We start from the raw sequence: 26,588 nt of genomic DNA on the forward strand, positions 1-26,588 counted from the left end.
GGATAGCCGGTGGCCACATATTATACAAAGCAGGCTTGGAGAGTGTGAATCCGCTGTTGCAATGAACCCGTAATTTAAGTAGGACTCTTGGTATTTTCTTTTAAATGTAGCTTTCTTTTTGTCGGCAGTCTTAGAGTCTTCTGCTGTCTCATCACTGGGTCTTTCCCCCTTTCCAAAGAAGCTCTCCAGTGACGTTTGTGTTTTTACTCATCCTGGCTAGGGTTAGCTTGGGGGCTTACCAAAACTGTGGCTGAGACAAGTACGCAGTGTGGGAAAGAGGCATGGATGGAAGTAGATAAATTAATGGGTGGGCCACGCGCAGACTAAAACGTGTCGGATTCTGACTTAAAGCCTGCCACTAGATGCAGCTGTACAATTGAAGTACATCAACTCACTTGCCACAATAAAGCTGCCACCAGATGAGTAATTGTCGCTTGCCACTCACTGATAGGGTTTTGCCATGAGTCTGCAAGCAATTGATTTACTATGGTCTCTGTGCAGTCAGACCTCTCTGCTAATGATAATCTATATTTGCCGTTGTTCTCCACTGCTAGCATCACTGCCTCAGCTCCACCTCAGCTCATCAGGCATTAGATTCTCATAAGGAGTGCACAGCCTAGAGCCCTCACATACACAGTTCACAGTAGGGTTCACGCTCCTATGAGAATCTAATGCCGCCGCTGATCTGCCAGGAGGCAGAACTCAGGCAGTAATGCGAGCAATGGGGAGCGGCTGTAAATACAGATGAAGCTTCGCTCGCTCCCCCACTGCTCACCTCCTGCTGTGAGGCCTGGTTCCTAACAGGCCACGGACTGGTACCAGTCCATGGCAGGGGGGTTGGGGATCCCTGCTCTAAGTCTGTGAGTCTGTTTCCATTTTGTAAATAAGTTCATCTGTATCATTTTTTTAGATTCCACATATAAGTGATATCATATATTTGTCTTTCTCTCTGTGACTTACTTCATTTAGTATGAGACTATTATAAATAGTGCTGCTATGAACATTTTTAAAATTATTATTTTATTTATTTTTGCCTGTGTTGGGTCTTCGTTGCTTCACCTGGGCTTTCTCTAGTTGCTGCGTGCGAACTTCTCATTGTGGTGGCTTCTCTTGTTGCAGAGCATGGGCTTTAGGTGTGAGGGCTTCAGTAGTTGTGGCTCGTGGGCTCTAGAGCTCAGGCTCAATAGTTGTGGCGCAAGGGCTTAGTTGCTACGCGGGATGTGGGATCCTCCCGGACCAGGGCTTGACCCCGTGTCCCCTGCATGGGCAGGCGGATTCTTAACCACTGCGCCACCAGGGCAGTCTGAGCATTTTTTTTTTTTTCCACTCTCTGTTTCATCAGGTCTTTATTCAAAATTAGCTGTCCAAAATGATTTGACCTTTACAAAATAAACAAATTTAAGTTTATGTAGCAGCCCTCTTTTCTTCTGTGGTGGGGTTTCTTTTCTGTGGGCTTCTTTTCAGCTGTTGGTTTCTTGGTCACTGCCGCCTTTTTTCCCGCCAAATGCTTCTTCTGCTTCTTTTTTTTTTTCTTTTTTTTTTCCCCTCTCTTTTTTTCTTTTTTTCTTCTTTGTTTTCTTTTTTTTTCCCTTTCTTCTTTTTTTTCCCCTCTCTTTTTTTTCTTTTTTTCTTCTTTGTTTTCTTTCTTCTTCTTTTTTTTCTTCTGCTTCTTAATGCCAACAGCCTCCTTTCCCTTCTTTCCCACCACAGACTTCTTGCCTGGAACCTCCTTCTCATCTGATTTGTCTTCTACTGCTGCTGCAGCCCTATGCATCTGGATGTTGCGGTTCTTGGCCTGGAGAAGAATGGTGTTCCGGCGTGTGGTCCTTGCATATGGGTTTAGCTTCAACGTGATTCTCAGGTTTTTCAGTGGATTCTTCCTCAGGACTCTGAGATGAATCTTCTTGCATGGTGCTTGGAGGGCTCTTTGGATCTCTGGGCTTTTCAAGATTCTGCTAAGGTCTGTACTGAGCACCTTGTGCATGGGGAGGTTGTATCAATAGTTAGTCTGGAGGGAGGCAGCTTTACGCCAAGTGCCATACAGCTCATCTAACCTGCGGAAAGCACTTTCAGTCCAAATGCAGGAACGTCCCACATGCCCACCAGGAGCAAGTTTCAAAACGTTCAGTTTGCTTATATTAAGTAGAGTAATTCCAGGGATGTTTCTGAAGGCCTTGATGATACCACTGTCCCCATTACAGATGATGCAGTGTCTCCTGCTCTGGGTACAGCAACAGTTTCTTATTTTCCCTTTGCCAGCTCTCATTGGCTGAGAGGTGTAGACCTTTTTCACATCATTCCAGGCCTTAAGTTTCTTCAGAAGCAAAACAGCCTCCTTGGTCTTCTCGTAGCCTTCAACTTTATCTTCAGCTACCAAAGGAAGTTCAGGAACTTCCTCTATATGATGACCTCTAGACATGACCAGCACTGGTAAGGCCGAGGCAGCCAGTGCAGAGCGGATGGCGTATCGCTTCTGCATTGTATTCACTCTGCGGTGCCAACGTTGCCAGATCTTGGTTGGCGCAAACATGCGGCCTCCAAGACATATGTTTCCAAAACCATCCTGGCCAGAACGGTGAGTCCTGCCACCTCGAACCCTGGGAATTTGAGCCACAGCTCTGCCAGTACCCCAAGACTCGGCACTGGTTTGCTGACCCGCTAATTCGCTGATAGCATCGAGTTGTCTGTTGTTTTTGCACAAGCTGGCGTGAAGAAAGTTTACAATATCTGGTCGAATGGGAGTCTTGAACACAGCAGGCACAGTGGCATTTTTGTCAGACGGCTCCCCCTTTTCAGAGTACACTGATATCAGTGGACGAGCACACGCCACGGCCGGGAGAGGAGAAGACCACGCGTCTCACAACCCGGGGGCTCCCATAGGAAAAGCTGAACATTCTAGCATACATTTTCTGATGATCATTCTAGGCATTTCTTTGGGGGTATATACCCAGAAGTGGAATTGCCAGTCCATTGCTTGCTTTGATTTCATTTTTCATCTTCTGCTGTCCTGATCCTTACTGAGGATAACCACGGAGGCCTCTGGTTTCCTTTTCTGGATGAAGTCAGCGACCCTCAGTTTCCCTCTGGGCGAGGCTGGGCCATGCCTGCCTCGCCCAGGTGCTGTGAGGCTTTAAGAGCGTCTCAGGGGAGTAGGATAAGGTCATGGCCCAGCTGGCCCAGCTCCCAGCATTCCTGAGGCCAAAGGTATTTATCCCAGAGGAATGCCGATACTGAAGACCCAGCCCTGGCTGTCCCAGGAACCGGGCTGTGCAGGAACCGGGCAGTAGGTGAGCCTCGGGTCAGGGCTGGGCCAAGCAGGGGAATGCTGGAATGGACAGGGCACAGCCCAGGCCTCAGGGGTCCCTGGGCAGGGGGCAGGCAGGTCCTGGACCACTGTGGACCCACGTGAGCAGGGGCTGGCCTCCTTAACACCTGCTTCCTCTTCTCTGGGTCTCTACTGTATCAACTGGGGATCAGAGTTACTTCTTCACCAGACGGAGGACTAAAGGAGATTGAAGATGCTTACGTGGGTCAGTGAGCATTGTCGACCCATTTCACAGCCAACGAAGCTGAAGCTCAGAGAGGTTGAGGGGCTTTTCTGAGTCACCAAGGATTTGAGCCCAAGTCTGTCTGGCACTAAAGCCTGTGCTCTTTCCACTGCCTGCCTGGGGGTTGACAGGGTGTGGTTTGAGGGGTGTAAGGAAGGCCAATCTGCAAAGTCAAGCTATGTCTTCTCCAATGCTTGAATTTCCACCATTAGAATTGAACTCCTCTGCATTAAGTAATACCCTCTTCTGAAAGGCTTAGGGGTGTAAGATGTGCCACATCTAATGTTTTGTGTGCAAATAATTTCCTGGCAGAATCAGAGAACAGGATCCCTCTGAGGTATGCTGGGATGCCTTCATTCACTTCCTCAGCCCCACCAGGGCCCTGTGCCATTTCATGAATGGGAAACTGAGGCACTGAGTTGCTCAGATCCCTGTCTAGGACCTTCCCCAGGCAGCGTCCCTGCTCTGCCAGGACCCAGACCAGAGGGGCTGAGCAGGAGAGGGTCAGCGGAGGGCCCTGGGGTTTTCTAGCTGGGATCTGCCCTGGGGCCTGCCAGGACACAGGTGTCCCTGGCCCAGTTCTGCAGAAGGGAGGGAGGTACGGGTGTGGTCTTGGGCACTAAGATAAGCACTGCTCCCATCAGCTGCTGCACTCACACCCTGCTGTCCTCTTTACCCTGGTGCACCTGCAGCCCTGTACCCCGACCTGATACTGTACACAGCGCTAGAGCTGCAGCTGGGCTGGCCTCCCGCCTGCCGGGGCTCCTCCCATGGCCCCAGACTTGTGCTGAGGTGCTTCTGGCCCTGCACGTGTCTCAGGGCCTCTGAGGCAGAGATGCCTTTGCAGCGAGGTCCTCTTGGCTTCCTAGGGACTCATGGCTGCTGCCCCTCAGTCTTGGGTTGGGGCCCTCGGAGAAGACCTGAGCTAGGATTTGAGGGCATGGATTTATTTTTGAGGTGATTCCAGGAAGCTATAAAGGACGTGGAAGTAAGACCGGAAGGGCAGCCAACACAGGCAAGTTAATGAGCTCAGCCCCACTGGGGACCTCCGGGAGACGGCGTGGAAACAGTCTCAGGGTCACCCCACCCACGGCGTGAGGAAGCTGGGGTATCTATCCACCACCCCTATCCTTTATGATCAAGGGCTGCTCCTGAGGGCATTTTCCAAAGCCCCTGGGATAGAGCCACGGACTTCTGCCAAGTGCTGGGAATGTGGGTGGGGCTTGAGAAGGAGAGATGGAACATGACGGGAGAGCCTGGTGAAGGTGCTGAGTTAGGAGGGCTTGAGTCCCAGCTCTGCTGCTGATTCCTCTTCTCTGAGCGTCAGTTTCTGCATCTATAAAATGGGAATAAAAATACTGCTTACCTCCCAGGTGTGTGGTGGGGATCAAGTGCATGGGTGATGCTGGCACCTGGTAGAGATTGATAAATGATGCTTTTCCTTCCATCCTCCAGGCCAAGGGTCAGGCTGACTCATCCAGACTTGGGACACCCAACGACCTGCCGTGTTTACCAAACATTGCTCTTCCCAGAGCCCTCCTCCCTCCCCTACCCTTATCTTCAGTTTCTAAAATCAAACCGTGCCTGATATCTAAGCCGTGCCAGGCTGGCGTGGGCTCTAGGGACCCAGGAATGCCTGAGCCTTTCTTACCCTGGGAGTTCACAGTCCAGCTGAGATGACAAATGTGTGCCTGGGTGGTGGCACGGGTGTGGGTTTGGACAGGCGGTAGCAGTTCGTGGGTCAGGCCTGGGGCAAGGAGGCAGTTCAGGCTGAGAGAGGAGCGGAGGAGCTGGGGTGTGGGGATAGAAATTGTTCTGAGGGGAGGAAGGAGGTGGGCAGATATCAGAGCTTATATTTTGAGGTTCCTTGAGAAACCCCAAGTAGGTATGATTACCCCTGAGTTACAGAGGGAGGCTGAGAAGGGACCTGCCTTGCCTGGTTGCTGTCGGAGCCGGGGATGGTCTGACACCCTCACTCCCCCACTCCCACTCAAACCAGAGTTGGGGGCATCTGGGCCCAGAACAATATCTCCCTTGGTGGGGGTGGGGAGGGAGGTCAGGGCTGGGCAGCCTTGGAAACAGAGGCAGGGGTTCTCTGCTCTGCCCCCTCCCTCTCCTGCCTTTCTGAACCCTGCGTGTACTTATCCACCACTGCCATCCCAGATTGGGGTGGGAAATCCTTCACTTTCATGTTCTTGTTCAGATTCCATATGCATTTTGCATCTATGATATATCCATGTTTGTACTTAAACTCAGTAAGGTTTATAACGACTTACTAATTACTAAAATAATCAATCTGCCTGTAATGAAAGCAATGACACCGTCCCTCTGTTGGTTCCTCACTGTGCGTAGAGGAGAGAGGTCCAGGCCACGTGGGATGGGCCCTGGAGGAGATGTCATGGTTTGCAGACCCTGAGGTGGCACCTCCTGGGGTGCAAATGCACACTTGTGTGTGTGTGCAACAGCAGAGAGACACACTGCAGTAGTTCCATACGCAGCCGTGCCCACACGCACACAGAAGCACCTCTAGACCCACACACGGGGATGCTCTCCATCCACACTTACGGACACTCTACGCATGTGTTCCGACACATGCTCAGACACAAACACACACATTAGCTTGTATGCTTGTGTCACCGGTGCGCCCACACACCTGTAATCCCTAATCACGGACTTGCACGCACATCCTGCAGGTACGCCTGCACTCTCACGCATGCACACGGATGTAGGCACACGTATGCACACACATCTAGGCAGCCACAACCAGGCGAAGACTTACACTCTCAGGGACACTCAGGCACACATACTTGTACGTGTCGACGTGCACACAGGTGGATTGTGTATGGACAGCCATCATACGAGACACAAACCTGAATGCCTGGACACCAGCAGAAGGATCCCCGGTCGGCACACGAGAATACATTTCACACGTTGGTGTGCCCTGCGTGCGTGTGCTCACACTTGGTCTCACGTTAGCCAGGTGGGACTCCAGTGTGCCGAGCTCACCACGCAGCATCAAAGTCGCAGGGAGGGAGCCTCCCCTCCCCTGCCCTGAGTCTGCCAACTCCCAGCAGGAGCCATCCTTCCCCCTGCGGAGTGACTCATGCACGTGGCAAGTGTAGAGTCTCCAGCGGGAGCAGATTCAGCATCTACCCTGTGAGAGGGACTTCCCCGGCCTGGCAGCTGGGAGCTTGGAGCCCAGAAAGGACAGTGACACGCCTGGGTCTACACAGCAAGGCCTGGGCAGAGGCAAGACCAGGATCCAGTCTTTTCTAAAAGGCTAGTTTGGATTGCAGGCTGAGGGGGAGGCAGGACTCCCCAGGATCCCCCTCTCCAACACATCTGCAGGTTCAGGTGCCCACCGTCCCCCACCACACGTGCTTAGCCATGACAATGCTGTCGCCAGGAGCGCCCTAATCAAAGGCGCATCTATTTGGGAAGGGTGGAGTCAGCTGAGGAAGTAGACTGGCCAGCCCCTCCTCCATCCTTAGCTCCCTGCAGGGCCAAACCACTGGGCAGGACTGAGAGGCTGGGGGCTCACGCCAGCCTCAGACGGACAGGCCTGCAGCCAAACAGGATCCTGGAGAGCAGCGCTGGAAGACCCTAGGAGGGGTCCTCTGCAGCAGGGGATAGGGTGGGACATGGAGCGTCTCCAGGCCCCTCACCCTCCCCAATCCAGGTGGCATCAGGCGTATCTCTTTTGCATATCAGATTCCTTGTGAAGAAGTGGTTTCGCTATCAGAGTAGCAAACAATAAGAGATGGATAAAACCCTGTGCTGGAAGGCTTGTGAGGAAAGGGCACTTGCACCTAGGGGGGACAAGATTGCAAATTAGGACCTCATTCTTGGCAGAATATTTAAAATGTGCTTGTCTTTGGCCCAGCAATTTCATGTCTAAAAATCGGTTCTTTGAGGACAAAGATGTATAAACAAAGTGTCTACTGCAGCATGTTTATGAAAATGACAAATGGAGGCCTTCCAAAAGCCATCAGCGGGTGATGGTCAAGTAACAACAGTCTGTCCATGCCAGGGACCACGTGGAGCTGTTAAAATTAAGATGGGGGTGGATCTCTGTGTACCGGTCTAGAAAGTGAGAGGCCTTTGGAGTGAGAAAAGAAGGTCTCAGAATAGGGAGACTTATGTCACCATTTATTATTTCAAACACCTCTAAAACATTAGAAAACATATACCTGAATCCATAGGAAAAGGCTACTTACCCCACTCTCAGAGTAGTTGCCTTGGAGAGGGAGGTCAGGAGGAAACTTTATTTTAGAAGCTCCCATGTTCTTTTCATTGTTTTAAAGCCACAAGTGCTTGTGTATGTATTGTCCTAACTTTGTAATTTAAAAAAAGAGAAAGTATTAAGATTTCTTATCTCATTATTTAGTAGATGGAGGCCAGAGGAGGCAGCGACCCATCCACATGACCTCAACTGCAGCTCTGACCTTGACCTCACCCAAGGATCCTACCTCAGCTGCCCAGTGGCAGGGCCTTGGGGCCAGGAGAGGAGCCATGGCTGTGTAGGTGGGGATGGGTGGAGAGATGGGCTCTGGGGTGCAGGCCAAAGATGCGCTGCAGAGGGAGCGGCTCCCCCCAGGTGTGGAGAGATGTCCCCTGGGAGAACTACCCATGTGCCGAGATAGCAATCCTTTATCACTGGGTGTCCTGACACCCCTGTTCTAGCTTGGGGTTCTGCCTGGCAGACCCTGGCTCTGCCACCTTCAGAAATGCTGCTGAGAAAAGCCACCCTTCGCTAAGTGCCCTATGGGTGCCACCTCTGGTGCAGTTGCTTGCCGTGGGTGCTGACCTACACTATCTTACTTTGACTGAGGAGACAGTGACGCTTAGTGGTTAAGGCCATGGTCTCTGTAGCCAGACTTCTGGGGCAAAGCCCACCACTGCTGCTCACTAGCTAAGTGACCTGGTGTGGGTTACTTAACCTCTCTGGACCTCAATCTTGTTGTCTATATGATGATAACACAGCATCTCCCCAGAGGGTCGCTGAGGGCTAAAATAACATGCTTAAACCAAAAAAGTGGAAACAACGCAGACAAATGGATTAACAAATGTGGCCTGTCTCTACAAGGGAATATTATTCAGTCATGGAAAGGCATGACATACCGACATCTATGCTCCGACATAGATGAACCTTGAAAACATTATGCTAAGTGAAAGAAGGCAGACACAAAAGGCGACTTATTGTATGATTCCATTGATATAAAATGTCTGGAAGAGGCAAATCCATAGCGATAGAAAGTAGATTCCTAATTTATAGGGACCAGGGAAGTGGGATATGGGGAGTCACTGCTAAAGGGTGAGGTATTCTTTTTGGGGTGATGGAGATGTTCTGGAATTAGATAGTGGTGATGGTTGTGTAACTGTGAATATATAAAAAAAAACCCCACTGAATTGTACACTTTAAAACAGTGAATTTTATGGGGTGTGAATTAAGTCCCAATAAAAAATATGCAGCAGCAAAGAATTAGGAATGAGTATAAAATTTACGTATAAATGTAGCACACAGTGTTTATTGGATTGGTGGGAAATGGGACGAACTTAAATACACACCTACAGAGTAACAAATACATGTGGTACAGCCTTACGGTGATATGTTATATAGCCATGAATAAAATCTTGTTTTGGAAAATTTTTAAAAATTAAATAAAGTACTTCGGACAGTGCCTGACACAAGAAGTACCCATAGTGTGTGAGCTGTTATTAATGAACTCCAGGACAAGCCTATATGGTTGGTCCTCTTATCCCCATACAGCGGATGAGAAACAGGGTCAGAGAAGGGATGGGATGTGGCTACACTGCCCTCCTTCTGGTCTGCTGTCGGGGAAGGGCAGAGTCTCGGCTTCAGGCCAGTCTGGGTGCCCATCTTGTCCTGGGTCTGCCACTTTCTAGCTGAAAGGCCCTGGTCCAGCCCGTCTCTGCATCACTCTGAGTCTCTCATGGCCATGGTGTACCCTCAACCCCCAGCCCATGGAGGGGGGATAGGGTCGCTAGGAGGAGTCTTTGAGAACATGCCACCCAGCCGGCGGTGCTGTTACCTTGTCACTGGGACCAAATGGGTGGAGACTCCAGGAGACAGGATCGCTTCCTCCAGCCCCGTCTGCCTGGAGTAGCGAATCACAGGTCCCTGAGGGTGACCTATGGGCCAGGAGAGGAAGAGCCCCATAAGAAACCTCAGGGGAAGGCGATCCAAGCAGAGGACAGGGGCGTGGCCTTTCTCCCTGCAGGCACTTACCCCATTCACCATCCCAGGGCCATTTTTTAATCCACTGTCCTTGGGAAAGGCATCCCACCTCCCTGGGCCTTGATTTCCCCTGCTGAGCTAGCCCAGCATGGTGGTAATGACAACATGGTCTTGGGGCCCAGACTCCCTAGGTCCAAATCCCAGCTTCCCTGCTTGTGCTTTCTGATTGCAGGATCCTGGTCTGGGAAATTCACCCATCTGAGCCTCAGTTTCCTTATCTGCAAAATGGAGATCATAACGGTACCCACCTCACTGGTTCCTTGTAATGATTAGATGAGAAGTGAGTACAACAGGCTTCACACAGGGCCTGGCACACTTTAAGCCCTCAAGCGCTGTTGCTATTACTGTTACTATTATTGCATTATTTACTGTGAAGGGGCTGGAGGACACGTGTGTGCCTGGAGGCAAGGGGCTGGCCCCCTGGGCCCCTGTCTCTGGGCCTCCCAGCCTGCTGTCCCCGCACACAGTGATAGACGGGCTGGGCCCGTGGCGTCCTGGCAGGCCTGTCCTGGCAGCTGCTCCCACAAGGCGAGGCCCTCTGAGCTTTGGAGAATTAATTAGGCCACATTCCTCTTCCAGAGTTCCTGGCGGGCCCGCACATGGCCCCCTTCCGAGCTGCTGAGGGCTCTTGGCTCAGGTCCCTGGCAGGCAGAGGAGAGGCCCACACTCTGCTCTCCCCTTTGAGGGGCTGGGAGGGCCCCTTTGAGCTGGAAGCACTGGCTGGGGATGGGAAGGGCCAAGGGTAAGCCAGCCGCCCAAGGCCAGCTCCTGTCCTGGCTCTCTCCCCTGATTAGCCACCTTCGCTGGCTCCCCATCGTTCAAGTTCGAATTCCTGGCACTGGGTGCTGTTCCCAGCCTGGCCCTTGCCGATCAGACTGGCTGCCTCTGTTCGGATTCTTCCATACTCCAGCCCTTTCCCTCATCCCAGCATGTGCAAACCCTACTCCTTCTCCAAACCCTCCCCTCCACCCCCGCCCCCCCAGCTGGAAGGGCAGCCCGTAACTTACCTACTTCCTGTCCCTTCACTTTGCCCTTGTCTGTCTTCCCTGCCAGCCTGTGAGACATCAAGGGCAGCAAGTGTGGTTTGATCCAAAGGCATGTTTCAGGCATGGTAGTATTCTCCAGGGAGAAATTGTCTGAGGCTGTGGCAAGGTTGGGGGCAGGTGGTGGTGACAGCTGCTGTGGATTTCCCTGCTTGTAGCCCCTCCCCCTGCCAGGTGCTCAGGAGGGCACTGCCCATTCCTGCCTGCCCATCTCCAGCCTTCCCCATGCCCCCTCCTTGTTTTGCTCCCTGAGAATAGCTCTCTTCCCCACAGAGCCTTCATCTCTGCTGTTCCTTCCACCTGGAACACTCTTATCCACCCTCCTCCTTCCCTTGACTGATCTCCTCGATCTTGGCCTAGACGTCACCTCCTTCAGGAAGTCTCCCGGGCTCCCCCACCAGGGGCTCCATCACATTGTGGATCTACCCTCTTAGAGCAGCAGGACAGCATACAAGCTGAGAGCCTGAGATTTAAATCCCCAGCTCAGCCACGTATTAGCTGTGAGATCTGCGTGAGTTACTTAACCTTTCAGTTATCTCTTCTCTAAAATGGGAGTAATAATGATAGAACCTGCTGCGTAAGGTTGCTGCGAGGAGCCAAGGAATTCACACACAGTGAGAGCTTAATGAGCGCTCAATAAATGTTCGCTATCACTTCTATCTTCATATTAACAGGGCTTTCTTGAAGGGTTCTTCTCTTGGCCTGTGAGGGCAGGGCCTGTGTCTGTCTCGTTCTCTGAACTGTGATTGTTCGTAATTGTTGAATGTATGGATGGCCACATTCCAACGATTCATTGCTCTGATAGGCAGATGACTTTTCTCAACCCCAAACCCTGAGATTCAGAGAGTGAGAAAACAAGAGTGAAACTAATTCCTTGGGGTTCTTGGCTGGGTGAAGGGGTGGAGGGAGAGGCAGCCCAGGGCAGGAAAGGGCCGATCTGTAGCCTAGATATGTATCAGGCCGCATAGCCCCGGACATGGGACCGGACTCCCTTCTGCCTCTGCTTCCACGTGTGCATGTGACCCACATAAATCTGGGTCACCCTGTGCCCGCTTCTGGCCTATCTCTGCCTGGTGTTCCAATCAAAAGGAACACAAACTTGGCTCAGAAAGCCTTGACAAAACCTGTGAGAGTTGATGGAAAAGGCAGAAAAAGGCAGGAAAAGGGGGAGATTTTGTCCCACAAAATCCAGACAAACTTTCTAAAATGTTGACGCCTTTCTTCCCAGGGTTCAATTTGACTTGACAGCCGCTCTTCGTAAATTTTCCTCTGCTTCGTCCAAACTCTATCCCACCTTGCCCCACACTTCTGGGGCCCCGGCTACCTGGAATGTGGTCCAGAAGCAGGCTCAGACTCTGAGTGCCCACGACCCTCGGCCCTGCACTCTTCTCATTTCGGGAGAGAGGTATGGCTGGCGGAGGGCTAGAGCAGGGCTCTCTTTCGTGCAGGGCCCAAGCCAGGGGCCCCCGTTTCCTGGAAATCAGGATCCAGGGGATTGTGTTATCTTCTTGCCTTTCTTTACCTGCTTCCTGGGCCTCCTCTCCTCCCTTTAATCATCGCTGTCACTTAATCACTTGGGTCACTGATCTCTGAACTCTGGCCAGGGCAGTGAATGCCTAATTCCCTGGGCCTCTGACACACCCTCAACCTACGTTGCTCATCCTGGGGTTGCCCCACACAGCTGCCTAGCCTTGCCTTTGGCTGTTGCTTTGGGATTTCCAAGGGAGCAGGGTCATTTTGAATGGGATGCTGGGCCTCTGGGGAGTGAGATTCCCCTTGCGTCAGGCTCAGTGAGATTTGAGAGGTGTGCTGGGATCCTGGGCTGCAGTAGGAAGTAAGTGACTAGGCCAGCTCCATCACACCAACCCTCACCACCCAGAATGGACCCCTAAGGGCCAGTAGTGAACTTGCTTCTCTGTCTTCTGTCTCCTCATTTGCTCTTGCCCTGTGCGGCCCTCTGGTGGCATTTTTCCAAAGCCGGGCTCTGACCAGGTCCCCGGTGCTGGTAGATCTTTCATGGGTCCCCAGGGCCCATGAAACAAGATCCAGCCTCCTTACTTTGGCCTCCAGGGTGTTCTGGCTTCATGTCCTGCTGCCATCTCCCCCGACCATGTTCTGGCCACATGGGGTCCTCCATGGGGAATGCCATTGTCACTCCCACTGCCAAACATTTACCCTTCCTGTCTCCTCTGTCTGGGGCTCCCTCTTCATTTTCTTTCTATTGATTTGAGTCTCACTGTTCTTTCAGGCCATGGCAGTAGCATCTTTGTCCTGAGTCTTTCTCTGACCACTCCTCTGCACCCCAGCCAGCCCCAATCTCCCTTCCCATCAGGTCCTGCAGCTCTGTGGCTGTCCCACGCGTTACATCATCACCACTGATGGCCTGACAAGCAGCTCCTGCCTCTTATCAGGCCCACGGCTGAGCCCAGCACCATCACTTATCCATTTAGGGTTCACACCAGCTCTACAAGGTGGAGACTATTGTTTTCCGTTCTATAGATTAAAAAACTGAGGCCCAGAAAGGGAAAGATTTGTTCAATGTCATATTACAGTGGTGATCCATGAATTCAATCAACAAATATTTTTTCAATATGTACATGTGTACTATAGACTCTGGGTTCAAATCCTGATGCTGCCACTCACTTGCTGTGTGGCATTAGGCAAGTCAATCGCCTTCTCTGTGCATTAGTTTCCTCATCTGTAAAATGGGGATAATAAAGGTACCTATGTCATAGGATTGTGGCAAGGATGAAGTGAGTTCATCTGGGTAAAGTGCCAGTATACAGTAGGAGTTTAATATGTGTCAACATGTTATTCTCCCATGAGGGGGTCGGGGCTGGCTTCATGGACAAGGCAGGCTTACAGTAGTGTGTAAAGAATTATTTTTCAATAGCTGGCCCAGGCCACAGTCTGCCATTCCCAGCAGAGGCCGGCCAGGGGAAAAGGGAACAGCTTGCTTGCAGGGGGATTTGGCAGTAATGGAGGCTATGGGACTAGACAGCTGCCAGCGGGGGTGGCCCTGGCTTCTGGCCATCCCTGGGACCCAGGTGTGCAGCTTCTTGGGCCTTGGCATGATTGGCCAGCCCAGTCCTAGAACCCTGGGCTTCTTAAGTCAGAGCAGTATTGAATGACCCCAGCAGGGTCTGTCCCAGGCCCAGGGTGAGGGACAAGGGCCACACTGTGGCTCCATCACAACACCCATCACTGGCCAGTAGGGCTGCACACAGCCTTGGAATACCTCCGACCCCAGCCCTCACTGGAGAGATTTGCTCCAGACCTCAGGGGTGGCCCCTGGCGGGACAGGGCACCTAGAGCAGAAGTGGGTCCTGGCACCCTCACACTATTGACTCCTTCCAAATATGCTTTTGGGAAAGGTCTGGCCATCGCTTACTGGCCTGATGGAAACATAGGTCTTGGAACCTTGGATGTCAATGTTGCAAATGGCTGATTAAAAAGAATGAAATAATGCCATTTGTAGCAACATGGATGGAGCTGGAGATTATCATACTAAGTGAAGTGAGTCAGAGAAAGACAAATATCATATCACTTATATGTGGAATCTAAAAATAATGATACAAATGAACTTATTTACGAAACAGAAACAGATTCACAGTCTTAGAAAATAAACTTATGATTACCAAAGGAGAAAGGTGGGGGGAAGGGATAGATTGGGAGTTTGGGATTGACATATACACACCACTATGTTTAAAATAGATAACCAACAAGGACCTACCGTATAGCACAGGGAACTCTGCTCAATATTCTGTAATAACCTATATGGGAAAAGAATTTGAAAAGACTAGATACATACATATGTATAACTGAATCACTTTGCTGTACACCTGAAACTAGCATAACATTGTTAATCAACTATACCCCAGTATAAAATAAACTTAAAAAAAAAAAAAACTGCAAATGGCTGTCCAGGCACATGATAGACAAAAGTCCAGAGAGGGTGGGTTAGCAACCAGAGATGCCCAGCCAGGGCAAAGGGGTGTGGAAGTCAGGGCTTGAGCCACCTGTCCCAGGCTCTTTTCTTCCCCTTCCTGTGTTCCCTTCACTTCCAAGCAGCCCCTTGCTGAGAGATGCCTCCCACTCCCTCCTCAGCCAAGACAAAATACTAGAGTACCCTTTCATTGTTTATTACAAACACAAGTTCGCAGGTAAATAATTGAGAGTCTAAAAAAATACATTAAAATAAATAATCAGAATTTTCAAAGTTCTCAGAGCAAATAAGTTATATACAGACAGGTGAAGCAGACCAGGCCCTTCTCATCAGGAGTGTCCCTGGGTATGAGGGTACAAGGACTCTGGGGAGGGAGAGCTGGAGGGGACAGACGGGGCCCAACTGGGACTTCAGTCCTGGATAGACCCATCCAGCCTCTACAGCTGGCTTAGTTGTGAACGTCCACCACCACACATCATTCCTGGTTTGTAGCCACTAGACAGGACACCTCTTGGAATGTGGCCTCCAGGTTAGCGCACTCCCCACGCCGTTCCTTTCAGCAGGGCTGTCGGGCCAGAGCCAGCATGGGGGGCCGGGCTGCAGCCTGGGGGCTGATGGCTTTCCCGGGCAATGTGAGGGCATGGAGCTGCCTTGAGGGAGGCCACCTCCACAGGGCGAGGAGGCCAGAGCTTGTACCAACTCCAGCAGGTGGGTTTCCTGGCCCAGGAAACAGGTGGAGGGTCTCCCAGCCCTAGGATGCCCCTCTCCTCCCGGCTCCACACAGGCTTTCTTCCCAGAGTTCCTCCAGCTTCCAGAGCTATCTCTTCCTCCACCTGGAGTGTGTAGGCCTGGGCTCCCTTGTTGCTTTCTGCTGTTGCCTAGCAAAGCGGATCTGGGCTGTAGAAATGTCCCTGGAATCGAGAGAGGTCAATTAAGCATCTCAGGAAATATAGATCACTTGAGAGTTCCCTGTGAGAGGCAGCGGCCATAGGGGACGGATCCCTTACTCACAGCCATGGGGTCAGCGGGTGGCCACAGCTGACCCTGAAAACAAGGTCTGAACATCAAGGAGAGGCCAGACCAGGTTAGAAGCTGCTCTGCCCACAGGGAGCTTTGGCAAAACTGATGTTCAACATCAAGTGCAACCAGAGTGACTGGACGGCTAAGAGCAGCCCAGTGGATTCCCCCAACCGCCTTCCCACTTTCACAACTCTGTCCACGTTGCTCCTTCCAGGCTGTTTACCTTCCGTCACCCAAACTCCACCCCCTAAAATTCCCATTCCTCAAGGTCCAGCTCAAGGTGGTCCAACCCAGACAGGTATGGGTCCTAGCTGCCCTTTGAACTTGGCTGAGACCCTGGTGGGGACTCTGGTGTCATCCAAGTGGCCTCATCCTGGCTCAAGGCATTCTAGACTGGGAGCTAGGAGGCTGGCTTCGGTTCCCAGCTATGGGAACTTGGACAAGGGTCTCAACCTCTCTGAGCCCCTTTCTTGGTCTGTAAAATAAAATCAGGCCTCAACTTGTGTGAGACTGAGTACAGGTTGGCAAAGTAAACTCTTTGCTAATGACGGAGTGCCGAACACTTGCAAAGTCCTATTTTGAATTTTTTCATCCTAAGACAGTTCCTAAGTATAGGCTGGGTCCTACCTATCCCACCATCCTGCCTTTTCTCCTATGTTTCTGCTTCCCCACAGAAATGGGAGCCCCCGAGGGGCCAGGCTGCACCCCGGCACTGGTCAGCCACGAGGAGCCCTGAGGGACAGAGGTGGGGATGGCAAAGACCTCCAGAGCTCCCTCAGGCCAGGCCCTGTTTGAGTGTCTTCATGTGTGTCAACCTGTCTAGCCTACAACAAGCCCATGAGGTGGATGCACTGCTGTCCCCGCCTCACAGACAGGAATTGGAAGCACAGAGACGTTAAGTGATAAGACCAAGGTCACAAAGTTTGTTTGTGGTAGGGCTGGGGTTCAAGTCAGGAAGTTCTGGCTCAGAAGCTGCCCCTTTAGTCACTGCGCTGCATGGTTGCTGTGGGGTTTCTTTCTTTTTTTTTCTATTTTTCTTTTTGGCTGTGTTGTGTCTTCATTGCTGCGTGCAGGCTTTCTCTAGTTGCGGTGAGCAGGGGCTACTCTTCGTTGCGGTGCACGGGCTTCTCATTGCGGTGGCTTCTCTTGCTGCGGAGCACAGGCTATAGGCGCACGAGCTTCAGTAGTTGCAGCACGCGGGCTCAGTAGTTGTGGCTCATGGGCTCTAGCGCGTAGGCTCAGTGGTTGTGGCGCACGGGCTTAGTTGCTCCGCGGCATGTGGGATCTTTCCTGACCAGGGCTCGAGCCTGTGTCCCCTGCATTGGCAGGCGGATTCTTAACCACTGTGCCACCAGGGAAGCCCGGCTGTAGGGTTTCTGTTCTCAAGTCAGTTTGGTTGGACAAACTTTCATGGGCACCTCCTGGGTGCCAAGCCTTGAGCTGAGAGCCATGCTGAGGCCGCCAGGAAGGCAATCCAGTCTGGGACACAGAGAGGGACCAGGCCGGGTGGTTGGCCCCTCTGGACCCCAGCATGTGGGAGATGCTTGATTCAGACACAGCCTGAATGAATACCTGTGGACCTTCCACAGTCACAAGCCCTCGAACCCTCTATAAAAGTCCACTTCCAGGTCTGGTGGTAACAAAGAGCATAGTGGTTAAGAGCACAGGCTCTGGAGTTAGCCAGAGGACAGCTTGCTGTGTGACCTTGGGCAAACACCTTCACCTCTCTGAACTTCTATTGGGAAATGTGCAAGGCATACAGAAGACGCTCAATCAGTGCAGGTGCCCCTCACCTCAGCTGCTGGAGGAGCTCTCCTGATGTGGCCCATGTCTTGTCAGCCTGGAAGACGGCTGCAGAGGACCCGCTGCCTGGGACTGCCACAGCTTCAGTCCTAAAAGAACAGCATTAGGGCCCAAGTGAGGGGCTGTTCAGAGCCCCAAGGCCACCTGGCTGCAAGCCTGGCCCAGCCGCCACCCACCGACCTGCCCTCAGGACCAGATCCATTTCCACCCTGTGCACCTGGCATCCTTCCTTTCCCCGGTGGGGTGGGGACTGAGGAAAACTGAGCTATGGGGAATGTGTTCTTAGCCTCAGAATGAGGCAGCTGGGTGGCTGGCCTTCCCAGAATCCAGCCACCTGCAGCTGAGCCAGGCCCTTTGCAGGGGAAACTGAGGCAGGGGTGGAGCCACAGCTGGAGTCTCAGGGGAGAAGTTTCTCGTAAACTGTCATGGGAATAGGAGGCTAGGGATGGTGAAGTCAGTTTCTACTTTCCCAAATCCTCCAAGTGGAGGAGGGAAGGAAGAAAGTCTCTCATCCCTTTTATAGACGGGAAAACTGAGGCCCAGAGGGCTCAGAGACTTGGCAAAGGCTCTCCCAGCAGCTCTGTGACAGCTCTGGGATGGTGCCATGACCTCCCAACTCCGAATGTTACTTCTCAACTGAGAAAGCTCCTAAGTTCCCTGAGCCTCAGGTCCGAACCCAGAACCCCTTGTCAGTGGACAAGGCCGAAGGCCCAGCTCTCCATCTGACTAGCTGTGTAGCCTGACAGGACCAGTCCTGTCCCCTCTCTGGGCCTAAGCTGCCTCAGCTGTCACCTAGGGAGAATCCCCCCTGCCCAGGAGTAGGGACGTAATGCTCTCAGAAGCCCCCAGAGCTGGGCAGTGAGAGGGGTTGGCACTCAGGGATGACTGGTTCCCCACAGGAAGGTATGCTGCCCAACAAGCCAGGGCAGCCTCTGGGCCCCTAGGACCCTGCTCCTCTGCTGGCCTCCCAGACACCCTGCCCTCCAGGGCAGATCCAGGCCAGCAGCCACCCCTGGGCCCTGCAGGCTGGGTGCCCACTTACCAGGGGCTTTGATGGCAGAAGGTGGCACAGGCGGGGTCCCTGGCGCTGTAGCATTCACAGCGCCTTGGCAGAGAGCGGCGCTGGCGTCTTGGCGGGTTTCCCAGGCCGTAAGGAGCTGTCTGTCTGTGGGCGGGCAGCCAGCAAGGTAGTGGTGTAGGGTGGAGAGAGAGAGAGAGAGAGAGAGAGAAATTGAGAGAGAGGATTAGATAAACCAGGACCACTGGCAAGCTGAGACTGTCCACACAGCACACTGGGATGGCCACCCATGCCACCAGGGTGGCAGCAAAAGTAACCAGCTCCTGACCTCAAGAAGTCCCACCACAGGCTCCTCCTTAGGTGCCAGGTAGCCCAGGGCAAGACCCTTCCCCTCTCTGGGCCTTTGCTCCCCCTCAACTCCCACGGGTCCTGCTCAGTAGGACTCTCAACATGGGGAGGAGGGGGTGGAAGCTGTCCTTCCCGCCCCTCCCTGCCCGCCCGGACAGGAACGCGAGCTGATGCAACCAGGCTGGTCCCCCTGTCCTCAAAGAAGACCCTCAGCTTGTCCTGGAGGAGGGGAGGAAATGCCATCTCACAGAAGTAAACATGCAGGCTCAGAGCTAAGCTGCCCCCACCTGGTCACCACTTGTCTGGAGGGTGATAAATGTTTCTTAGAGTCTGTTTTTCTGTTGTTGTTTTTTTAAAAGTTTTATTGGAGTATAGTTACTTCACAATGGTGTGTTAGTTTCTACTATACAGCAAAGTTGTTTCTTAGAATTTTGACTTAAAAATGGTGTGTGTGTGTGTGTGTGCGTGGGGTCAGCTGAGATTGAGTTCAGATTCAGTCTGGCCAAGGCGGGCCAGGGGAGGGCAGGGACCCTGTGGCCGGTTGGACCAGCAACTTAGGTACCAGTGCTAATTTTAGACGATGTGGTTGGAGCTGTAAAGACTCCAGGTAGACCCAGCACACAGGGACTGGCAGGGTTCCCGCCCTGAGCCAGTGTTTGGATGCGGATTAGCTCCACACACGCTTACGTGCCGGGCTTCTCTTGTCTTCTGTAATTTGGGTGAGGGAAAAAAAACACAAACACAGAGAAACTTCAGCTTGAAGTATGCAGTGGCCCGGAGGCAGTGCGGGTGCAGACAGAACAGACAGCCCTGGGCCCGCACCCTGGCTCTGCCAGGTGACACAGAGCAGGTTTCTCATCTGTCATTTGGCGACAACAGCAGTACCTGCCTCATGGGGAGGATGGGGGTGGAGGGCGGCTCATGAGACGATAATGCACAGCAGTGCTTGGCGTAGGGACTGGTGCAGTCAAGACGTGGGTGCTGTCATTGATCGTATTATTCTTGGGACATTACGCAGAGGCAGAATGGTAGAGCCGCTGTGAGCTCTGGCATCCGCAGACCTAGGATGGAGCCTCCGCCTACCACTTACTCCTTCCTGCGTGATCTTGGGAGAGGCATCTAACCTCTCTGAGCCTCAGTACCCTGATCTGGAAAATGGAGCCAATACTTTCTTACCAGGCTATTGCGAGGATTCTCATGAGACAGCCCTCTCTAGTGTTCAGGCAGCCCCCACGTAGTTGAAGCAAAAGCTGATTGATACTGATATTAGCCCAATACCCCCAGGGAGAGCTCCGTAGTGTGCCAGAGGTTCCCCGGCATGCCAGCACCCCCTACTCTTGCCCCCTGCAGCCCCACTTGGACCCCCACGGAAGCTCACCCGGGAGTGTTCACCCAGATGATGTCCAGGTGGCAAAAGTAGACGCACTCCTTGTCGAGCCAGGAGCTGCAGGAGCAACGGCGAGGCCGCAGGTGGGAGCCTCGGGCATGGGGCAAGGGCGCTGGCTGCTCTGGGGTGTGGGTGGCAGCGGCCTGGCTCTTGCCTGCATACACAGGAGGGAGAGAGAGGTGGAGAGGTGGGTCAGGGCGCCTGGCACAGCTGGGATAGGGGACCCGCCAGGCTCCTCCTCTTGCATAATTGAGGAAGTTGGCGTTCTCATTGCTCAGGAGCTCTGGGCCAGCCCCGGGGAAGCCCCAGCAGCTCTGGGGGGGAAAGGCTAGTGGCTGCCCTGGGACTGCATCACCTCTAATTGCACAGCCCTGTGCGGCCACCGTGCCTGCCCCTGTACGCCCTCAGCTGGCTTGGAGCGCACAGCAGCCCCGGGGGGAGACACAGACAAACAAACCCAGAGGCTGTTGCAGCAGCCGAGGCTAGGGGCTCACCTTCGTGCAGGGCCACGAGCAGGGCTAGAGCGATGGAGCACCAGGCGGTGGGCATGGCGACCGTGGTGGTGGCAGAGTGAACAGGCTGGACCGGAGCAGGCAGCGCGCCCGTTGCCAGCGACTTGCTGCCAAGCTGAGCCGATAGCTCATTGCCTCGGTGCCCTGGCTGCCACTTATAACGCCAGGCACGGCCCCGCCCCTGCCCGTCCGCCCTGCCCCGCTGCACCGGTGGGCCGGGAGCCAGGGACAACGCCTCCTCCCAGGGCGCCTGGCCCGCCCCAGCCCCCGCGGTGTGGGGAACGGGAGGGGGGAGGAAAGAGGGGGGAGGGAAGGCCCCTGCTCCTCCCTCTGAGCCTGGAGCACCTCCCAGAGTCCTGAGGCTCCCCTGCTGCCCCCAGGGACCACTCCCAGTCCCACTGGGCCTCCTCAGATAATCCCCCAAGTGTCCTGAGGCCCCTCCCTCCTCTCCGAGGCTGCTCCACAGGTCTTGCCCAGAGCTCAGAGTTTGGAGTGAAAGGTCCCATAAGCAAAAACCTGCCTTTCCTTGGAGGAGACCCTGCTTTCCTGCCTGCCTACTGCCAACCAGGTGGTGGGTGTCCCTTCGGTGGTGTGAGATCTGCTCAAGGCTGTGTGGCCTTGGGCGAGTCAGAGCCCTCTCTGGGCCTGCTTTCCCCAGTGAAGGACACAGCTCACCCCTGGCCTCCGACCAGCCTGGAGTTGCTTCCTCGCCCCTCCCCCTAGGAAGCACCCTTCTTCCCTTGTTCCCCAGCCCCCACGCCCACCCCCGGGGGCCTGGGAACAGGAATTCTGGTCCCCTCCAGAACCTATTCAGTTGAGCAGCCACCGCCTAGGACATCTCTCCTGGGCCTCAGTCACCTTGCTTGCAAAACAAAGCCAAAATGGTGGGTGCTTAACCTGTTTGGCTCATAGACTCCCTTGATACCAAGAAGGGGCCTTCAGATGGCTTGTGGGCACACACATCCAGTGCCCCTTAGAAGGCCTCCCATCTCGGACATGACAGGAAGCCTTGGCTCGCTCATCTCTGTGACTTTCTGCAAAAAAGGCAAAGTGGTGGAGGGGCTCCCTGGGGGCCAGTGTTCTGCTCCTGCCCCTATGCTGGCTCAGAACCCACCCTTCTCAGGGACCCTGTCTTCAGGCACAAGAGGAAAGGCCCTTTCATTTCTCGGAACTCCCAGAACCCGTGCTCTTATGCCTGACTCATGACATTGGGCTTATCTTCTCAATGATCTCGAGGTCCAGAGCTCCAGAGACGGCTGGGCCTGGAGCCTGCCTGCCACACAGTAGGAGCCTCTGAGTGAGTGCTCTCCGACGGAGGAGGAGGGAATGAATGAATAAAGGCCTGGATTTGAACTCTGGAAATTCAGGAACCCAGGCTGCCCAAGGTTTAGTTCCTGTGTTCAGCTGTTCTTTTACCATTAGACATTTAAGAAGGGAGAAATAGATGACCATGAGAAAACAGGCAGTTCTGTTTCTTCCCAGGGTTTGTGCATGTGTGTACACATGTATGTATGCGATCCTGGTAGAGCAGGGCAGAACGGAACAAAGAAGGGAGATACTTCCTTCCCCTAGGCTGGCTCAGGCTGCAGTGGAAGCAGAAACAAACATTTCTGAGCACCTACTGTGTGCTCAGGGCACTACAGACCCCTCTCCTTCACAGCCCCGGACACAGCTGTTCTCATCTGGGTACCAGCTCTGCTGCTGCCCGGGAGAAAATGGAGACTCTGACAAGAGCCCAGTCCGGCCAAGGTCACACGGCTGGTGGACGCAGAGCCCGGATGGGAACTTGGGTCTTGGTCTCTCCAGTAAAGCACAGCGACTCCGCACCCAGCGCTCACGCCCTACCCCGCCTGGTGCCTCTCTAAGTATTTAGAAGAGTATTTCTGGAATGAGGTGAGCAATGCTCTCAGTCATTTCTATGAGTCTCCAAGGGAATATAAATACGGAATTAAGCTAGGTTAGGCTTGGGGTCGGGGGTGGTGGGGGGGAAGAGGATTCGAAGTACTGAACTGTGAAGAGAAGACAGAGGAAAAGCAGGTCAGCGGGGAGAAGGAGGGGGTCAGGGAGGGGAAGAAAATAAACAGGGAGGCTGATAAAGACAGGTAGGGAGAGAGAGAGGACAAGGAAGCAGAGTGTAGCGAGAAAGAAAGATCTCGGATTTGAGAAAGTAAAAGAGGAAAGACCATCGGAGTGAGAGCGAAGGTTCTAACGTGTCTAATCTTTGCACAAATGCAAAGTGCCTGCTCAGGACAATAGGCAACCAGAGGCTCCTAGTCTGGGGAACATAACAGAAGAATTAAATGGACCAGGAGACAGGATCCTTCTCCGGTGTGAAAGGAGGATGACGACAGGGCAGGGGTCAACACCTGGCAACCAGGGTCAGCTCAGGAAGCTGTGCCCGACTCCAGTTTCCCTCTTTCCCTGCCCTCAGCTCGAGCCGGGAAAGCAGGGCTCCTGTGAAAGGGAGAGGCCGGACCTGGAGACCTGAGTGAGCCCAGGTCTTATGGGGTGAAAGAATTCTGGGAACAACGTTACCCCACTGGCAAGAGTTGGTTTCCAGGTAGAGAAAATTAAGCTGAGTTAAAAACAGCCAGACCTGGGCTTCCCTGGTGGCGCAGTGGTTGAGAGTCCGCCTGCCAATGCAGGGGACACGGGTTCGTGTCCCGGTCCGGGAGGATCCCACATGCCGCGGAGCGGCTGGGCCCGTGAGCCATGGCCGCTGAGCCTGCGCGTCCGGAGCCTGTGCTCCGCAACGGGAGAGGATGATGTCTCTTGGCCTGGGCCCCGACAGTCACCTCTATGCCTCCTGGCTGGTGTGGCTGCATGGACCCCCCATCCCATTGCCCTGGCTCCTTCCAACTGCCCCAGCCAGCTGCTCTGCAGCACTGCCTCAACTCTTACCTGGCCCCGCTACCTGACTGGGCTGGTAAAGTCTACAGGTGGAGGGGCAGGGGTTCACGGAAGGTCACCCTGTCAGAAGTTGGAGGGAATTGTTTTGCACACAAAATAATTTGTTCCACGTATGCTTGGCACCAGCCTAATCAAAGAAGGAGAGGGCAGGCTGGCAGAAGAGGTGTATTTCTGGGTGAGACACCGTGCTAGGAACTGCCCTCTAGAAATCGTCTCTGCGCTTCACTCCCATTTGGCAGATGAGATAACTGAGGTCCAAGAGGAGGAGCAACTTGCTCAAGACAGTGATGGGCTGGACATGTTCTCTCGGCTGCTAATCCAGCCCCACCCTTTCCTGCATAGCAGTGAAGCTCCCAGGGGTCCAAGCCGAGCCCGAGACCCTGGGTCCCTTTGAGAAGGACTGTCAAGAAGGATCCCACTGGGATCTCAGGAAGACTGGGGCACTGGGACGGGTCTAGGCTACCTTCCTGTGGATCCCAAAGTTCCCTCGATCACCCCTGCGCTAGTAGTAAATTTGGTCCCATCCAATAGCTGTCCAGCTGAGTGGGATGGAGGATGCACAGGAGTGAGGATTAAACGTCCTTGTGGTGACGTCCAACAGGGCAGGAAAGGGCTGCAGCAGTGCCTGGTGTTGCAGGAGCGGCCCCAGCTTTGCTCTTCATGCTGTGTGGGCAAGTCCTGTCCCTTCCCTGGCTTCCCTGGACAGCTTTCCTCCCTTCCCATTGACCGCGGGGTGCGTTCTCAGCTCTGACAGCCTACAACAGGCAGAATCAACCTGCGCTGAGTTTCCAGCTCCCCAAATGCAAGCCCTGCAGACGCTGTAACTGCATCACTATCGCTCTCGCTCCCAGCTCGGAACCCTTCGCTCTCTCACCTTGTAGAAAGCCAGTCACTCTCCTGTTGCCACCTGGTCCCACCAGGTTTCAGGAAGTTCTGTTTGCAGCCCCAGCAGAAGGGACACAGTGTCTCAGCTGCAGGCACATACCGTGCAGGCAGCTTAGCAGAGCGAGCAGCCGGGCAGAGGGGCTGGCCAGGGGGAGATGTCTGGAGCCTACAGGGAATGGGGGGCTGGGGAGGGTTTGGCTCTGGAGCCAACCTGAATTGGGGATTTAGGGACTGAGGGAAGTAAGACATTCCCATCATGACCTGCCCCCAAGCTGTGTTCCCTTGGCTGTGGGTCAGGACTGCCCCCACTTAAGCCTGGGGCCACTCAGCCTCAGGGCGTCTTTCCGGTGGGTGGTCTGGGCCTCCTGCCATCGACTGGAGCTCACCCTGAGCCAGCAGGGCCTGCCACCACCCACAGCATCGTCCCCATGCTTGGTCCCTGCAAGCGCGGCCTCGGCCCTGTGGGGCCAGCTCCCCTGGTCTCTGCCTCTTCCCTCAGAGGACACCCCCTTCCTAATTCTCCTCCTCCCTCCAGCTCAGCCCATTGGAAAGATTTATAGGTCCCACATAAACTACTTTTAAAGGAATAATTCATGTGCTCTGTCTGTTATTAATCTGAGGGTAATCAGAACAGGGTCAGCGAGGCCCATGGAACTGCTGGAATTTCAGCTAAAAACAGACACTGTTCAGTAAAGGCTCCCTTGTCAAGAGGCATGTGAGTCCCGCTGGACTTTCTGAAATAAGAAAACCAAGCCAGGGACTCAGCATCCAGGATGGAAATCTTTGCACTTGAAGTTTTGGAGTTACCTCTAAAATGCTAAGGGCCCAATTCCCCACTGGGGTAGGTGTGCATTTCGTGAGCTTTTAATGTATTCCAGGCTCTGCACATAGCACAGGGAGATCGGCTCCGTGCTTTGTGACCACCTAGAGGGGTGGGCTAAGGAGAGTGGGAGGGAGATGCAAAAGGGAGGAGATATGGGGATATATGTATATATATAGCTGATTCACTTTGTTATACAGCAGAAACTAACACAACATTGTAAAGCAATTGTACCCCAATAAAGATGTAAAAATATATATATATATATTCCAGGCTCTGTGTTAGGGGATTTACATACATTTATCTCCATTAATTGTCATAACATACCTAAGGGGTGGGTACTATAATTAGTTCCTATTTTATAACTGAGGAACCTGAGGCTCATGCCTTGCCCAACGTCACACAGCTAGGAAGTGGCAGAGCCAACACTGTGTAACTCCAAAGCCCTAACCCTCAGGCCTGTGTGCTCCCCTCGCGGACCCTGTTCTGTTTACACTTAGATTAATAACAAACAGGACACATCAATCATTCCTTTAAAAATACAGCCCACGCGGAGCCCTCCGGCAGCAACTCTTCTCCAGAGGTCACCTCTTTTCTCCTAACCTGGCAGAGCGCCCTGTGCAGCCTGGGGAAGTGGGAAACCCAGGAACAGGCCTGCATCCATGGGGGGTGAGGGGTGCATCACTCCCACAGCTAAAACACAGCATGTTGCCTATGGCTGCGAGGCCAGTGGCCGAGGCCTGGTCACAGCCGCTAGGTAGGCATGGGCAGTCCACACCTATTTCACTGGATACCTAAAACAGAACTGGGAGGCAGACTGGGCTCATGACTCTTCACTTGACAGATGAGGTCCTTCCAGATAAGATTCTCACTTTATAGATAAAGAAGTGACTTAGGGTCACACAATGAACAAGAGGCAGGGCTAGACCTTTTTCCCTTATACTCGTGTGCTATGGGATCAACAGCCTATATCACACATATGATCGTCCCATCTATTCACCTACCCACCCATCCATCCATCCATCCATCCACCCACCCATCCTTCCTTGTATCCATCCGTTTATCCATTATCTAACCTTTTAACCATCC

The 26,588-nt window shown here is 53.4% G+C and overlaps 1 protein-coding gene and 1 pseudogene across 1 annotated transcript; both read right to left on the reverse strand.

Annotated features, from left to right (window-relative positions):
• Positions 1-1,404: 1,404 nt before the first annotated feature.
• On the reverse strand, positions 1,405-3,542 carry LOC112399547 (60S ribosomal protein L4 pseudogene; annotated as a pseudogene).
• An 11,434-nt stretch (positions 3,543-14,976) lies between these two features.
• Positions 14,977-20,998, reverse strand: EDN2 (endothelin 2). Its single transcript, XM_024744720.1, has 5 exons — positions 20,867-20,998; positions 20,364-20,526; positions 18,662-18,784; positions 17,610-17,708; positions 14,977-15,707 (listed from the first exon to the last, which is right to left on the reverse strand). The coding sequence occupies exons 1-5, from the start codon at positions 20,919-20,921 to the stop codon at positions 15,614-15,616; spliced, it is 534 nt and encodes a 177-aa protein (XP_024600488.1). The 5' UTR covers positions 20,922-20,998; the 3' UTR covers positions 14,977-15,613.
• Positions 20,999-26,588: the final 5,590 nt, after the last annotated feature.

Source organism: Neophocaena asiaeorientalis, unplaced genomic scaffold (genome assembly GCF_003031525.2).
Source record: "Neophocaena asiaeorientalis asiaeorientalis breed wild unplaced genomic scaffold, Neophocaena_asiaeorientalis_V1.1 scaffold478, whole genome shotgun sequence".
In the NCBI taxonomy this organism is placed as follows: Eukaryota; Metazoa; Chordata; class Mammalia; order Artiodactyla; family Phocoenidae; genus Neophocaena; species Neophocaena asiaeorientalis.